The 17,450-nt window shown below is 38.7% G+C and overlaps 1 protein-coding gene and 1 long non-coding RNA gene across 3 annotated transcripts in view; one reads left to right on the forward strand and one right to left on the reverse strand.

The window, feature by feature from the left end:
• SH3KBP1 (SH3 domain containing kinase binding protein 1) overlaps positions 1-17,450 on the forward strand; it is a 260,100-nt gene that overhangs the window by 59,887 nt on the left and 182,763 nt on the right. The window contains 1 exon segment of the mRNA XM_042458735.1: positions 11,591-11,714. Within this exon segment, the coding sequence (XP_042314669.1) occupies positions 11,591-11,714 (124 nt within the window).
• Positions 15,772-17,450, reverse strand: part of LOC121926099 — a 135,328-nt gene continuing 133,649 nt past the window's right edge. For both annotated transcript variants that reach the window (XR_006102976.1, XR_006102977.1), the window contains 2 exons: positions 16,269-16,360; positions 15,772-16,184 (listed from right to left, as the gene is read on the reverse strand). This is a non-coding gene — a long non-coding RNA (uncharacterized LOC121926099). The remainder of the gene's footprint in view (positions 16,185-16,268; positions 16,361-17,450) is intronic.

The raw sequence follows: 17,450 nt of genomic DNA on the forward strand, positions 1-17,450 counted from the left end.
GTTGTATACAAACCTGATTGGATTGGTCAGTTCTCCCTGCCTGCCCATTGTTCCCTGTCTCCAAGACTATCAGAGTGGTAGCTGCTTTCATATGATACCTGCATATAGTGGGGATGCGGCCGCGGCTGTTTTTGCGCTCCCCCCACCATATGCGGTGACCGCAGATTCTCCAGTCCAGCTCGGAAGTTTCAGCACCTGCGCTATAATATGACACCTGGCGTATAAGACGACCCCCGACTTTTGAGAAGATTTTCCTGGGTTAAAAAGTAGTCTTATATGCCAGAAAATACAGTAATTTTAACTTCTTTTAAGTCATTTTATTTTTATTTTGCTAGTGCTCAAAGGCTTTAAAAATTAATGTAACTATAATTTGTCAGTTCTTGTGGTGGTGGGAATCTGAAATACCAAGAAGTTTAAAAATTTCCAGAACTCCTTCTTTCGTTTTCTGATGTTGGGGCAAAAATAAAAAACCAATTCATGTACATTTGCTTAGTACTGCTAGAAAATATTCTGATCTGATCTAAAGCTGGGGAGCAATTTGCTATTCAGGCAAATGCAAATCATTATATATGTCTCAATTGAAGAGGAAGCATTTTTTGCAGCAAGTTACTGTGTGTTTCCCCCCCCCCCCTTTGCAAGATGCAGAAGTGGAAACTTTTAACCTCTTTCCCCTTTCTCCACTCTTGTTGTTACTGGGACAGCACAAATTTATGTCATGGGTGGTGGATGGAGCTTTTTGAGTGTATCCTTACTTGTCTTGGATATTTTCTGACGAACCTTTGTTTACTAGAAATCTCCTACCAATTTTCCCTGGGCAACTTAACATCGGCTGCTTCTTGCAAAGAATACTGGACTAGGTACAATTTTGTCTGAGCCAGCAAGATACTTTCTGTATTTTTAAGGAGAATCCATAGTCAAGATAACTTAACATTGTTTAATTGTGCCTTAACTGGTAACACATCACATGAATTCACTCTGATTTGTCAACTTAAATTATATCACCCATATGAACTATGGTAAGAGAAGGAGTAGTGTGTTAAAATGCTTGAGTGTTAGACTAGAATTCCAGGAGACCATGGTTTCAATCCTCACTCAGGTATGGAAACCCACTGGATAACCTTGGACAAGTCACACACTCTAATCTGTACAGAAGAAGGCAATAGCAAATCCCCTCTGGACATATCTTGCCAGTAAAACCCCTTAATAGGTTCGCCTTAGGGTCACCATAAGTCGGAAATGATTTGCAACAACTAAAGGAGCAGACCATGCAGGGCTGAAGTCAGCTTAACCCTAGAGTAGGTGTCTGTCTATATGTATATAGTATTATCTATATTATATATTATCTATATTGGCCCTTAGACGATGGGTCCTCAGATATTAGATTACAGTTCCCATCATTCTTGAACACTGGTGATGCTGAAGAGAGATGGGGCGGGGGTGTTGCAAAACAAAAATGTGCATCTCTGGCCTCAAGACGGCCCAAAAGGGCTACCATTGAGCCGCATTGGGGGGATGATATTCAGATGATGCACACCCCGAGTGCAGCTGGAAGCCACCCTGGGCACAGCTCGTTGCCAAAGAACCAGCCCAAAAAGGAGTGGTAAAATAGAACTTTTGGGCCCCAGGTTGAGGACCATGGCGGCATCCTGGATCAAGGCTGGATGCATGCAACTGCTGCAGTCCTAGGGCAAACGGTGGCAGTGCAGTCTCAGTGCAGTCCTTTTGTGCCTTCCGCTTCATCCCAGTATCATACTTGAGAAGAGAATAATTCACTATGGAAGCATCTTGAAGCATGAATTTCTTAGGCGGTGGAGGCAAAAAGGAGGATCTGGCACACTAATATGATTTTCAGGCACCACAGGTGGTCCACAAGTTGCTTGATGTCAGGTTTAAAGTTTAGATGAAGATCTATCCCAGTCTTCCTGCCTCAGGCTGGTAGAACTGCAAACTATTGTTGTTAACTGCCCTTGAGTCAACCCCGATTCATGGCGACCCTATGGATGAGACATTTCCAATAACCCCATCCTCCACTGCTCTGCTTAGGTCCTGCAGATTCAGGTCCGTGATCTCCATTATTGAATCCATGCATCTGGTCTGCCTCTCTTTCTGCTACTTTCTACCTTTCTAATGAGTCATGGCTTATGATGTAGCCAAAGTACGACAATCTCAATTTAATCATCTTGGCTACTGGGGATATTCCAAGTATGATCAGTTCAAGGACCCATTTGTTTCTCTTTTTCACCATACTGTATCCTCAGCACTCTTCTCCAGCACCACATCTCAAATGAGCTGATTTTTTTCCTGTTCACTTTCTTAATTGTCCAGTTCTTACATCCATACATGGTGATGGGTAATACGGTGGCTTGGATGATTGTAACTTTTGTGCCCAGTTGTTTATCTTTACAGTTTAGGATTTAGGATCTTCTTTAATAGCTTCCATTTCCATTCCTCGGCTTTTGATTTCTTGACTACAGTCACAATTTGGTCAATATTTGATCCAAAGTACAGGAATTCTTTGACTATTTCAATTTCCCCATTGTCCAGGTTGAATTTATGTATTTCCTCTGTGGTCATTATTTCAGCTTTCTTTATGTTCAGCATTAAGTCTGCCTTTGCATTTTCATCTTTGACCTAGCTGTTCCAGGTCTGTGATGTCATCCGCCAGTAATGGTGTCATCTGCATATCTAGATTGTTGATGTTCCTTCCTCCTGTCTTTATGTCTTTTCTTCTGAGTCTACACTTGTTCTTTGTATGATATTTTTTTACATACAGTACAAGGTGAACAAATACAAGATACCAGTAATTAAATGGAGTAACAAAATGAGTCTTGAAAGTGAAAGCTTCTTGGATGGGACTTTGAATCCTTTTTGACTGAAGATCAGTGTCAAAAATTGTTCATATAAATAAATAAGTTTACCTCTCCAGTGGCCCATTTTAAGCAGAGAAGTTCATTATGCTCAGTGAGCTTAGAAAATTGTATTTAAATGCATTTTTCTGGAGAGCGTGTCCAGAGGTTTCATCATATTTTTAAAGGAGTCACAAGCAAAAACAAGTAAAGAAGCACTACTGTAGAGTTTTGCTGAACCACCACTTTCTGGATTTCTCAGTTGAAGCAATTAAGAACAAGCTCTTCTTGCAATCTGCACATTTGCTGGTTAGTTTCATTTCTGCACTGCCTTTCACCACCACAGCATTTGACATTTTCTGAATTGGAAAGTTACGTGGCTACAAAAAAGGAAGTAATTTTCTAAAAGAGCACAAGATAAGTTGGTTTATAAAAGTAGCTTCTAAAAAAAGAACTGTACAGTGAACCCTTGGTATCTGCTGGGGTTTGGTTCCAACGCCCCCTTGGATACCAAAAATCCATAGATGCTGAAGTCCCATTATAGACATAGTAAAATGGTGTCCCTTATACAGTATAAAATAGCAAAATCAATGTTTGTTTTTTGGAATACACACACACACACACATACTTGTCCCTCCATATTCCCTAGGGTAAGGGGCACAAGACCCCCGTGAATATGGGAAAACTGCAAATATAAAAAACACCATGTTTTACTTGAGAGGACACCTCTCTAGGAATTTCCAGGTCCTCCAGTGCAACTCTGTGGTCAACGTTCAACAGACACTCACTATAGAACTGCACTGGAGGATACCGCATAAGCTCAAGCCCCATTAAAGCCAATGGGACTTGGGCTCATGACGGTGTGGCGGCATGCACACACAGGTGCATGCACCATTACTTTGGCGCACAGCGCTATTTCTTCCAGCACAGCTTCCAACGTATGCTGGAAGCCTCGTATATGTACTGTAAGTCGCCCAGATATATACCAGTGGTTTCTTAACCTGGCTTTTGCTCACTTGTGATCTTATTGGATGAACCTTAAAGAACTCTGGAGGTCCATTTGGTGTGTTGTGTGGTACTGCAGCAGGAGGGAGAGCCATCAACACAACCAACTTGCTGGATTCTGGCTAAAGGTTGCATCTACACTGCAGAAATAATCTGGTTTGACATAGTTTTAACTGCCATGGCTCAATGCTATGGAATTCTGGGAATGGTAGCTTAGCTCTTGTGCCACAACAAACTACAATTCCTAGAATTCCATAGCATTGAGCCATGGCAGTTAAAATTACGTCAAACCAGATAATTTCTACAGTGTGGATGGGGACTCCTTGAGTCCCAAACTGGCTTGTTCCATACTGTCAAAATTCAGCTTTGTTAAAAACTGAGTATAAAATTAACAATAAGGTGTTAATAAAAAAAGAAGTGATAAGGATTATTTCTCCAGAGCATGTTACAAAGCCATTATTAAACCGTCATCTATAGTTAGTAGTGAATTTAGTCCCAGGAGAGCATCCATGCTAAGTTAAATTAGGATTCCCATTTAGAGTCCACCTGTGGGTTGACGTATACAGATGAATAAAAGGGATACAGCTCTGAATTACATTCTGAAGTGGAGGCCACTTATTTGATCTATATTGTCTTTGGTGTCATAGAATATATTTTCTATTTAATGCCCAGCATTTTAAAAAGGCCATCTCATTTTTTTTCACTGTAGTCATAAATGAACGATATTTGTCATCTGGTTATTTTCCATCGCAAATCCTATGTGTTTCTTGGTATTTCCCTCTCCTAATATATTTACAGATGCTATCTTTCTTCTGCCTTCTCTGTGCTATGGGTTTCACTTTTCAGTTAAAAGTTCCTAGACACAAAGAAGTCAGTTCTCTGGAGTCAGTTTTTAGAGAGTACTGAAAATTGTTGTGGAGAAAGAAAATCCGTACACTGTATTAGCAGTCATGCTATCCTGACATGGATTTTAGGCCCCTGCTTACATTTACTTAAAGAACACTTGATGTGCTACGAGATTCATAGAAAATAAATAAATGAATTTTGTTTATGATTGTCTCCTCACCTTGTGATAGCTGCTACATCATAATCATGAAGTCTCACTGGAAGCAGAATTCAACTTCAGATCTTCCAGAGCTTGCAGTAATTTTATAAATTATTCATGTTAATGCCACTTGTGGATTTGTTCCAAAGGACTGCATATTTCTGGCTTGCTTTCCTGCTACCCAAACAGTTTATAGCTTCCACCTCTCTTGGTTAAGTAAGAATGATTTAAAAAAAAACCAAGATTTTTTAATTTTCTCTGACAAAAGCAAAGTAACACATCATTAAATGTCACATTATCCTTTATTCAGCATGTTTATGTTGTGCTTTTCCTGTGATTTGTTAGTGTTTAAAGATCCACTGGAGCTGGAATGGGTCTAATTCACACAAGTTCCATCATAGCAAAATGTTTAGACATAGGTTTTATTAACTCAGTCATGTAAAATAAAACGAGTTAATAAAACCTATGTTCAAACATTCTGCTATGATGGAACTTGTGTGAATTAGACCCATTCCAGCTCCAGTGGATCACAGTGGGTAAGTGCATTTTGGGTTGGTTTTTGTTGTTGTTGTTGTTTAAATAGGAAATATAATTTCTTCTGAACCAGAAATGAGAATGAAAAAAAGCTATGTAGTCTCACTGGAAACCTCAGTATGTATTTCAGTATAATTATTTAAGTAAGACCAAAGCATTCAAAAAGGTTGTTGCATTTAGAACTAGATGTTTCAGCATTCTTATTTAATTTTAAAGGATTTTGTGGGAGGGATAAGAGACGTGGTTGTTTTGCTGTTATTCAGGTTTATTTTGCTACACATGTACTTTTAACTCAAGCTATGTATTGTGGACTTCTGGGTGTTTAACAGCCAACCTATTGGCTTTTCATTGAGCTGGAATTAGGAAGAGGTGTCACTTATCCTTTGGGTTTATTCTGATTCAAGATAGATGGAGAGCAAGATTTGTTTGTTTAAAGGTTGACTGTGTGACAAAAAGTAGCACATGACACATCCAAATAAGCATTACTGGTAGTAGAATACTAAAATAACTAGAACTGTTTCTTATTTTACACCGTTTCATGACTTTTCTATGGTGAAACTAATTCTTATGCTTTGCTAGTCCTGTCTCTAAGATGAGCAGAAAGTGCATCAGACATTCTGCTGGAATATGTCTGGATGATTTACACGAAGATTACATTAAAAAAACCACAACAACAACAACCCACCTTCCAAGAGCTTAACAGTAAGAAGCTGGAGGCTCTTTTGTCAATGGCAGACAGCAGCCTTCTTCACACTCACTCTCTCTTTGATTCTCCTGTCTGCTTCACCTTCTCTCACGGGTGGGGCCAGGCCATACTAGGAGGATGGAGGAACCCAGAGAGTCCTACCCTGTCTCTTCCTCTTTTCCGAGAGGATGTTTGAAGCTCAGTGGGCAGTGCTTGACCCCACTTTCTGGCCACATCTTCTCTTTTGCTGCGCTCCTCATGTCTTACAAGGTATGTTAATACTATGCCCTGTTTCTTCCAAAAGACATTTGGGGAGCAAAAGTGGCTTTGTTATAGGGTGATGGCTGTGGTGTCATCCCACTTAATATGCCACCTTGTATGGACTGCACTACCATGCCCCTAGTGATACCTCTGTCACAAGGCCAGCACAGGTGAGAATCTTCTCAGTTACTGCTCAGCCAATTACTCATTTGCTGCTCCCAGTGTGACCTGGTGGCAAAGGGAGCATCAGCCAAGATTGGCTGTTTTGAATGTGCAGTAGAACAGCAGACCTAATATCAAGGTCTTATTTCAGTAAGGACCACTTACTGAAAGCAAAGAATCATGGGTTTTTTCTTGGCAAGATTTGTTCAGAGGGGGATTGCCTTTGCTTTCCTCTAAGGCTGAAAGAATGTGACTTGCCCAAGGTCACTCAATGGGTTTTCATGGCCAAATGGGGATTTCAACCCTAATCTCCAGAATCATAGTCCGACACTCAAACCACTACACCGGACTGCTCTATGCGTCTAAGTGCCAATTCTTTTTTAAGCTGCTGTCTCAAAGGCTCACGTGTGGACTGCTGTCAGGAACTAGCATTACAAATAAATGACAGCTGGAACAGAGCAAGATAGAAAAGAAAATTGCATTGGTAGTTCTGTTCAGGGTTTCATCACAGATAACCGTGAAAATATATTTCTACAATGCCAGTGCTTTTTTTTCCTATCAGCTTTATTTAATCATCAGAAATAAAGCTGAGCTTTTCAATTTGTAGAAGAGAAAATATTTGAATAGAGGGAAAATTCTGTCTTTTGACATGATAGGTAAAAATAGCCATTTTACTCTTTAATTCTAAAAATAAGTTTTGAAAACAATACTTGATTGTTAGATTTGATGGGTGGACAAAATTTTTAGTATTCTGTTGTTTTCCTTGTCCCACTTATTAAATTAACTACTGTTTTTAGACTCCATCAGTTAGACGTATAGCTAGATATATAATATGGACTCATTATTGAAGAAACTTGAAGATTACACTTTTTGAGTCTGTACATACTTAAGGCTTGCTGATTTTTGAAGTTTCACTTTTATTTTCTGGAGACTGAAAGAGGTGATTTTATGATTCTGTACTCAAAATGCTTGTATGTAGAATACTTTTTTTTCTCTCAAGAGAAAATCTTTCCAGAAAAAAATTGTTTTTAGAGAGAGGCCATTATGTTCTCCATAGAATTGCTATGTGCTTATATGAGCATACTCTTTTTTACTGACTAAGAGTCCATGCCAGGGATAAACAGAATATAAATATTTGTTTCTTGAGCTCCTTCTTATCTTTGTAAGTTCTGCATACAGAACAGTAAGAAACATATCACATCACGTAGGTTTAGCGTAGCCTTTCTTCAGCATAAAATAGAGTTTTCTGTGTTTCAAGAAAATAGGTTTTTTGGAACCATACACAGTGTTCTTTACTGGATCACAGAAGATTTCATTTTCATTAGTCATAGGCTATAAACTGATCAGAACCAACGAGTCCTGGAGTTCCAGATTTTTTCATGGCATATTATATTTCTAAATTTCATTTATAGCGTGGACAAGAATCATGTGGTCCTCTAGATACTATTTTACTGTGGTTTCCAGAATTGTTGTATGTATGAAGAAATTATTTTTTAATTTTTTTAAGTTACTTTTCATTCTAGAAAAATTCCCAAGGGTAAGAAGAACTTGCAAAGAGAGAGAATGATAAGCCAAGTAGAGGGTATGATAGGTCAATGAAGGAGGAAGTAGCATTAAGGGCAGGATGGATGAATTAAGAAACTTGTGTTTGGAACAGTTTTTGCTATTCCAGAAGCACTTTTGTTGGATAGATAGATAAATAGATTTATGTTTCACAAGTTTGAATGATTCAACCTCTTTCCACTGTAGGAAACATGTACACAAACGAAACCTCATGTTACATTAAGCAAAGAAATTTCTTGGGTTTTTTTCTTTGCAAGTTTTAGGACTTGAAGAATATTAATTTTGACGGGAGGACTTCTGCATGCTGTTGTTTCATAGAATGATGTATCTGAAAACTTCATCATGCATCACTTACAATTTTTTTTTGGTAGTGTTAGTCATTGTATGTAGATACTATACCTATCAAAAGAGTGGTTCTCAGTCACTATATTAGGCTAAAATTTCTATAATCCCTGGCTTTTGGTCATACTGACTGGGATGTCCAGAAGATGAAATCTAAGGTGCTTCTGCACTGTAGAAGTAATGCAGTTTGGCACTTTAACTGCCATGGTTCTTTCCTGTGGAATCCTGGATTTGTAGTTTTACAAGGTCTTTATTCTTCTCTGCCAAAGAGTACTGTTCTTCACTAAACTACAAACCCCATGATTCAGTAGGATGGAGCCATGACAGTTAAAGTGGTTTTTAAACTGCATGATTTCTACAGTGTAGATGCATCCCTAGTCACTTCTGTGCACTCAATATTTAGAACTATTCCACCAGAGGAAGCCCAAGAATAAATCTTAAGTGTACTAAGATTCATTTGGCACCATGTCCCACTAATGGCAGTAAAACTGCCCTCCAAATAGAATTATTTGCTTCATATTTCTAAGAAGAATAGTATAAGAGAACTCCATTGGGAATGAAACCCTTATTACTACTTCCAGCTTTTGTGTATTGTGTTCAAAAACCATTTTTGACCAGTGACACATATAAGCATGAACCAGAATATTTCAACAAACAAAAATTGAAACTATTTCTTAGTAAAGAGAAACAAATGGGGCAGTTCAGTGGAGTCTCTTCTGTTTTTCTACATCATTCTTACACAAAATATAAATTTTAGTACTCTTCATTTTTTTTTCCTTTAAAAAAGTAATGCAAAAATGTAAAAACCTGTTGGTTGTGGAGAATCATGCAACCAATACAAAAAGGGTGCAAGGCAGTTTTCATATTGAAAGAAACTGACTTAAATGAAATGAAAGCAGTTCTTGAACTATAACTGTTGACTTCTCAGATCCACACATGCTAATCCAGAATGGCAAGATTTGTTCAGAGAGGGTTTGCCTTTGTCTTCCTCTGAGGTTCAGAGAATGTGACTTGCCCAAGGTCACCCAGTGGGTTTCCATGACTGAGTGTGGATTTGAGCCCTGGTCTCCAGAGTTGTAGTCCAGCACTCAAACTACTACACCATGTTGGATCTCTTATTGGCCTAATTTGGCAAGTGTCTTGTTCCTTCACCTGCAATGAGTTGCTAGCAGTGCTGAGGAAAGGCAAAACCACAGTGCAGATGCAAACAAATCTAGCACATTAGGTGGGTAGCCGTTTCACTTCCTTTCCTCTCTTTCTTCCTGACTTTGAAAAGACAAGGGCCTGTTACAGACAGCCAAAATAAAGCTGCTTCGAGTCACAGTGGAGGCATGGTGTTTCAATGATGCATGCGTCTTAAGAGTCCAGAAGTCACACCAAAGCCACGCTCCAGGAGCTGCTTCGAGTCACAGTGTGGCTTCTGGACTCTTAAGACGCATGCATCATTGAAATACCATGCCTCCACTGTGACTCGAAGCAGCTTTATTTTGGCTGTCTGTAACAGGCCAAGGTTGCTTAAGTCTGGGCCACCTTTGAACAACTCAGGATGGGATTTCTGGTTAGGGCTGGTAGGCCAGCAAGAATCTCTTTCCTAATGGGAGCAACTTCTCTTCTCCAGCTCGTTGATGGCACATTGTAGTACCCACAAGGTGAAGTATCTACATGGGAACAACCATTACTGTAACCTCATAGATAAAGTGAGGAAGAAGCAATTTCCCCTTTTCATTTTAATTGTTTCATAAGTTACTTGAAACCCCCACCCTTTACATCTACATGTAAGCCAGCCAGGATGCAAGAGCACTCCAGCCCCAGTGCCAGATACACCATGTGCAGCTGTGAGGAGGCGGGGACTGGTGAGAGCGGCACCCTCAAAGTCGGCTCACCGGTGAAGCCTCCAAGCCAGCCAGGACGCGAGAGCCCTCCAGCCCCGGCGCCAGAAACACCACACGCAGTTGCGAGGAGGCGGGAACTGGTGAGAGTGGTACCCTCAAAGCTGGCTCGCTGGTGAAGCCTCCAAGTCAGCACGAACTAATATTACAACAGCTGGAGGATATAGTAGTACAAGGTGGTTGTTAGAATTTGATATTATTGTCTGATAGTATTTGATAGTATTGTCTTAATTGTTATCTATTTTATATTTTATTGTTTTGTAATGAGTTTTTGCTGCTGTGATTGTATTTGTATATTTGATATTGGGTTGAGGGTATATCTTAATAGACTTTAATATTATTAATTTAATTGTATTTTGATTAATTTAACTGTAGTTAAGATAAGGGGATGAATTTTTAGTTGTATATTTGTTAATGTAATTCTTTATGTCATTGTTTATGCATTTTGTAAACCGCTTTGATCTGTTGGAAAAGCTGTATATATTATTATTATTATTATTATTATTATTATTATTATTATTATTATTATTATCACATGCGGATGTTACATCCACTCATCATAGTATATGAATAAAAATGTTTTGTTTATTTAGTGTGCGTATTTTCATTTGCACATTTATGTATATTATTTTAACATGTTATAAGGAAATAACATTGTTCAAATTAGAACAGTTTTATTTAAATAAATTCAGTACAGTATTTTAATTCCATGCATGTGTGAACTTTACACATAAAAATATTTGGGAAGAGGTGGAGAAAGTGGGATCAGAGCCTCCAAGTCTCATGCCCCCCCTTGAGCAATTCTACCCCCCCCCCACCGGAGGGTGCCTCCCTACCATTTTAGAACCACTGAGTTACATTAATAATTAATGAATAATGTTAGAGGTCCTGATACAAAGAGAAAGGCCCATTGCATACAGCGGATTGCATTTCTCGGGAAATTTTACAGTATTCTCATTGTAGGGTTGGAGTTTTACATCTGTTGTCAGGATGACATTATAGCATGCTAAAAGGATGCAGTGTCACATTAAGTGCCACATGAATGTTATAATTGTGAATCCAGCTGGTTTTGGAAGAGAAATTTTTCATCCATGATAAATAACCTTTGAGTTATTGACTCATGGTTTCAAGTTTTTTCTTCTTTATCTAATCATCCTCTCCTAAAGCTATAATAGTTTATATACTGTTTGTATTCATACATTCATGAAAGAGACTTCTAAATAGTTTTCCTCCTACTTTGTTTTTGTTTCTTTTACAGGAAATAAAAAAAGATGTGAAAAAAGAAACTCTTGTCAGCAAAGCACCAGAAAAGTCTATACATGAAGTTTCCAATGGAAGTCCTTTACTGTTGTCTGAGACAATTATTAGAACCTCTAAAAAAGGTATTGCATTCTAAGCTCTAATTAAGTACTTTATATAGGTATGGGAAATATATTTGCAGTGTTTCCAGAAATAAAGTTATGCCTTTGACAGATGTACATATCTTCTACATTAAGGGTGGAAAAAACACTCAGATGGAAAAGCACTGATTTATGAAGCAAGTTCAGATATTCAGTCACTGTGATACTACAGTCTTCCTGTCTGAATACCATTTCAATTTTTAGGTGGGGACTTCCGTATATTTCTTTAACACTGGTGCTTCATTCTTAGCTGTTTGGATAGATTTCTGGCAACTTTGATAGCATTAAATGGCTATGTAAAATAAATGCATATCTAGCTTTCCCCCCATTGGACATTCTTCTTTATTAGAATCATAGAGCTGGAAGAGACTGCAAGGGCCATTGAGTCCAACCCCCTGCCATGCAGGAAATCTAAATCAAAGCATCCCCGACAGATGACCATCCAGCCTCTGTTTAAAGACCTCCAAGGAAGGAGACTCCACTACACTCCGAGGGAGTTTGTTCCACTGTCGAACAGCCCTTATTGTCAGGAGGTTCCTCCTAATGTCACACATAGGATTTTAATGGTAACAGCACAGTGGAATTCATGTAGTACAGTCGGCTATCCATTTTCATAGATAGACAAATTTCTCTGTCTAATAGGACCTTCATATTTGAGTCACACAGACATAATGTTTGCAAAGGCTTGCTTAGAATGAGTTTACACTGGCCAGAATGTTCTTTAGCTGGGTCAAGTTTTCTGGCCTCGGCAGGGATTAATTATATTAGAAAAATGCATGCTTGTTTAATAATAATACCATTTCCCCTGTTATCTGGGCACTCTGGAGCAATGCTAAGTGGCTGTCTACATGTGTATGCTGCCTGCTATTGTGAGTCACCCCCTCTAAGGTGAAAAACTAGGTGCCTAGTGCTGATCACATGGCTAGGTGCCTTGCTGTGACCTCAGAGGGAATGACTTACAGTGATGGTGATGGGCTGTACAGTGAGACATGCATGTAAATAGCCACCTGGTGATGCGCTGGAGTGCACTGAATTTTCCAGAAAATTTTGGAGCATACTGTGAGTTTTTTAAAATATGGCTTGAGATAGGGATGGGCCATTCAGTGTGGTCTTTCCTTGTGAAGACAATCTGCAGTTGAATCGGGGCTTTAGCCGATTTGGCATTATGTAGACAGGGCAACGTGAGGATGGGGAGAAACCAGTGTAAATGGCCAGTGTAGACATGCCCTTAGTGCATGCATGCTTATTATGTGGATATGATGGTACATGAGAAACTGGTTCTCTAGTATATGTCCAAGGGTGAGATGAATTTTCATATACCACAGTCTACCTGGATTTCTGAACAAGAATTGAAGGATAGTTAAAAACAACAACACTTTTTTATATGCCTGAATGCCATAGATAACCAATTTCCCACACAGTTGTATGCACCCCATAATAAACTTTAAAAATTAGCGAACAGTTTAAGCCACTTGGAAAGACTAAAGAAATGCTTCACTAGTTTTGCATGATACTTTATTAGTAGGCAGTGTTTTTTATATTTTATTATTTAAGTATACAGTATGCATGTGTGTACTTATGAAATATATCAAACTCTTTCCCTCACTGAATTGCACTGCATATCATGTTGACTAGTATTGCTGTTTAACTCTAGACTCCCTCCCTCCCTCCCTCCTTTTCTCTCTTTCTACTATTGTATTATTGTAAAATGAGCATGTACTTTTCTAATATAATTAATCCTAGCTGAAGCCAGAAAACCTGATCCAGCTAAAGAAAATATATTCTGATTGGAAGAAAGCATGGAATTGATTTTGACAGATTTGTGATTGTGTTTTGGCTTGCTGCTGATTCTCTCTGAAGAACATGAAACCAGTAAAAACTTCACATTTCAAAAATAAATGCTGTATTTATGCTATGTGAACTTATCAAGTCTGTTTAAACATTTGAAAGCTAAATCCTTCATGACTACTAAAATGTGTTTTAAACTATCCCCTTTAAGGTGACCAGTAACTGCCAATTATATTTTAAAAATCTTTTTAGAAACTCTGGGATAAAAAAACAGTAGATGTACATGGCCCTATAGATTTGGTTCAGACCCAGTTCAGCATTTCACAAAATAGCCTGCTTCTGCTCAGACTAGATTGGAAGCAGTCCTATTGACTCATGGGGAAGACAAAAATGCAAATGTAGAACTTCCTAAGGAAGATATTAGTTTTACCAAATAACAGACTACAATAGGCTCTGGGGTTTGGTTCTGAGACCCCATGTGGATGTCAAAAGTCTGTGGATGCTCATCCCATTATATACAGTGGGATAGTAAAATGGTGTCCTATATATAAAATGGCACAATCAAGGTTTGCTTTTTGGAAGTTATTGTACTTTGCTATAAGGCCAACATGGCTCCCCCTGGATATGTTTACAAAAATATGATCACCATTTCAAGCTTTTCTGTAATTCTGAATTAAGGTTGATTTTCTGTTATGAAAAAAAATCTTGTATTTTTCTCCTAGTTAATGATGTTGTAAGGGGATTGGCAATATAAAAATGTGAGTACAGAAGTCTAAAATTACTTTGCAACTTACTCCCTTCCTGGATTAAGTAGGTAAGGTGCCTACTGCAGGAAATGACACTGTTAGCCTTGAAAAATGAAAAACTATGAAGTGGTTTGGACTGCTGTTGCAATAAACGTGCTGACCTTTCCATATGTTAAAAGTGAATCTCATACTACTAGAGTGAACACCAGCTGCTGAACTTAAGTGCACCATGTTTTTTGCAGTGTTCCCCCTCCTTCCCCCCCCTTTCCCCCCCCTTTTTCTTTTTGCTTTTTAATGAGAATGAGCTGTTTCCCTGTACAGCTTTCCATGAAAAACTGAATCCTCTTCCTTATGTAGAACATGTTGTGTCAGGACTGGGAGCCATGTGGTCCTCTAGCTGTCATTGCAGTGCAACTCCCAGCATTCTTCTCTGTTTATTTATTTATTTACGTTATTTATACCCCGCCCTTCAGCCCTAATGGCTCTCAGAGTGGCTTACAATTATTATTTTTAATGAGACGGTTCCCTACCCTCAGGATTACAATCTAAAAGACATTACACAAAAGGAGAAGGGAATGGTGGTGGGGAAGGGGATGAAGTCCAGCCTATTCCCTCCTTCCCAGGCCGAAGGATGACAGTTATGGAGGGAGGAGCCTCTGTTGACTATTCTAGCTGTGGTTATTGAACTTGTAGTCTAGCAACATCTGGAAGGACATATGATGCCCACTCTTCTCATGTTTTACACTAAACATAGTGAGGGAAGAACAATTGCATCAGCTCTTAGGTAGTGTTGTGTTTCATAGAGCTGTTAAAAGACTTTTTTTAGATCTTCTAATTGTGCTGAGCAAGGCCAATTCTGCAGGGAAACTATGACAGGTGGTTGCTTCAGGCGACAGGATACCAGGAACAGCAAATTTGCCATTTATCACCCCACCGTAAAATAATCCCAGCATTCCAAAGAGCAGAGTTATGATCAGAGCCATGCCTGTGGAAAGACTGTTTAGGTGCATTGTGGCACAGGTAGTGAGGTACAGCCCCATTCTGTACAGCAGTCAGTCTTCCTTATTGTTCTCCTGCTATGGTACGGCAGGAGACACAGACACATTGGCCATATTGTCGTTCTCCTCCAGTTTAGGAGTGGGGTGTCACATCTTTCTGCTTTTGTGTTGGAGGACAGGCACCCCCACAGTCACCACCATTTCTAGTGGAAGGAAGAGTGTGGGGGAGCCATAGCAACCACAGTATATTAGAAAAATGTGTTTTGCTTTTCTTTACAGGTAAAAGGAGAGCTTGGATAGCACCTGGTATTGAGATTTTTGACGTTTTTTAAAACCCATAAATAGATTTGTAGGTTATTTTGGTTCAAGTAGCAGGATTAGTTTGTACACCATGCTTGGTATTCCTGTATTGTAAAACTACAAAACTGAGGCAATTTTTTTAAATTATAGAAATCTCCAAAAGTAACCCAACACACACAAACTAACTATAGAAGAATTGTAGTGGGTTAAAAGTGAGTAATTTATGTGTACCGTAGTATCAGAGAGCAGGGTGTTTTACAGAGTGCAAGAGGACAGGTCCTTCCCACAAAATGCCTATGATGTAAATTTCAACACAGAGCAGGGAAAAAGAAGAATAAACTACGAAGCAGTAAGTTGTTTCAGTTGTACATACTTAGTCCTTAGTTACAGCCTTAGTTACAGTGGAGCATGGGAGCCTAAGTGTGTGTGCATGTTTTGAAGAGTAGGTAGCAATATGCATGATTTTCCTACAAGCAATTTCACTCGTAGACTTTTTTTTAAATCTCTCTCGCAATAGTGTTTGTGTATTTTCTTTCTTCATTACATTTTTATCCTACCTTTCGTTTAATGCACTCTATATGGTTTTTTTATCCTTCCTGTGGTCCTTCATCCTTGAGTACCTAAATTGGGAGAAAGGTGGGATATAAGAAAATAACAACAACAACAACAATTCTTCCTATGCTACCTTCTATAAGTGTTATTACCTTGAGAGATGTTCGCTGGCCTTAGGTTACTCAGCGAATTTGTGTAGGAATGAATAGTTGAACTGATGTCCTCTTGGTTCTAACCTGGTACTCTGAAAGAAAGAAAGAAAGAAAGAAAGAAAGAAAGAAAGAAAGAAAGAAAGAAAGATTTTATCTAATAAAAGCATTTGTAAGAAAAGCTTTGAACATCCTTAGTAGATAAATGTCCCTCTTTTCTTATTCAAAGCAAAAATGTGTTTTAAGTCCATAATACAAATAAAATGTTGTCTAGAGGGACATATTACCTCCTTTATTCCAGTTAACTTGGATGTTACCGAGGTTGCAAGTTTTCTACTACCTTATGTCATTTTTCCTTCAATAATTTAGCGATTCATCTGTTATTTAAATAATCTCCTGTCCCTAAAGTGGCTAGGGACAGAAACACATCTTAGCTCCATGCAGACAATACAGTAATGTTTATGTAATCTTGGATAGGGCTGAAACACCTCATGGAAACCTTTGCCCTGTATTGTTAATCTGAAGAATGATTTATGAATAAAATATGATATTGCTTTCTCCTCAGATCTATGTATGAATGTTACATGGACTTGGATAATAACATCCTGGAGCAGGTTTATTCTCAATAACTAAGTGTTCATTTGCATGCATTGTCCTGTGTGGTTCACCAGAACATTGCTGTAATTTGGGTCCCAACAACTTCTTGACATTGATAAAATTTTTATGTTTACACTAAAAAAGGATAATCTGTCCCATCAGTTTTGCAAGCATTCAAATCAAAGACAACCTTCTCCTGAAAACACACAAGCTTAATTTCTCTTTGAAACTCAAATTTTGTCTCAGCTAGAAATTTTTTGAAGTAGCTACTTCTTTGGGGCACCCAGATATGTTCATTGACAGTTTGGTTCTGTTTTAGCCACTGACACTTGGTGTGGGTTAAGAAGTAATATTGAGGTTTGGGCTCCACATTATGTTTGCTGATGCACCACTGCTGGGTTATCCTCCCTTGTGTTGTTTTTACGGATTCCTGACCTTTCAGGGTCTCCTGACAGCCCTTTTTCCTGCTTAAATTATTTCTCTTAGTAGCCTCCAGGAGAGATAATTTGCTTTTAAAATAGTATATCCTCTCTCTCTCTCTCTCTCTCTCTCACACACACACACACACACACACACACACACACACAC

Source organism: Sceloporus undulatus, chromosome 3 (genome assembly GCF_019175285.1).
Source record: "Sceloporus undulatus isolate JIND9_A2432 ecotype Alabama chromosome 3, SceUnd_v1.1, whole genome shotgun sequence".
NCBI lineage: Eukaryota > Metazoa > Chordata > Lepidosauria > Squamata > Phrynosomatidae > Sceloporus > Sceloporus undulatus.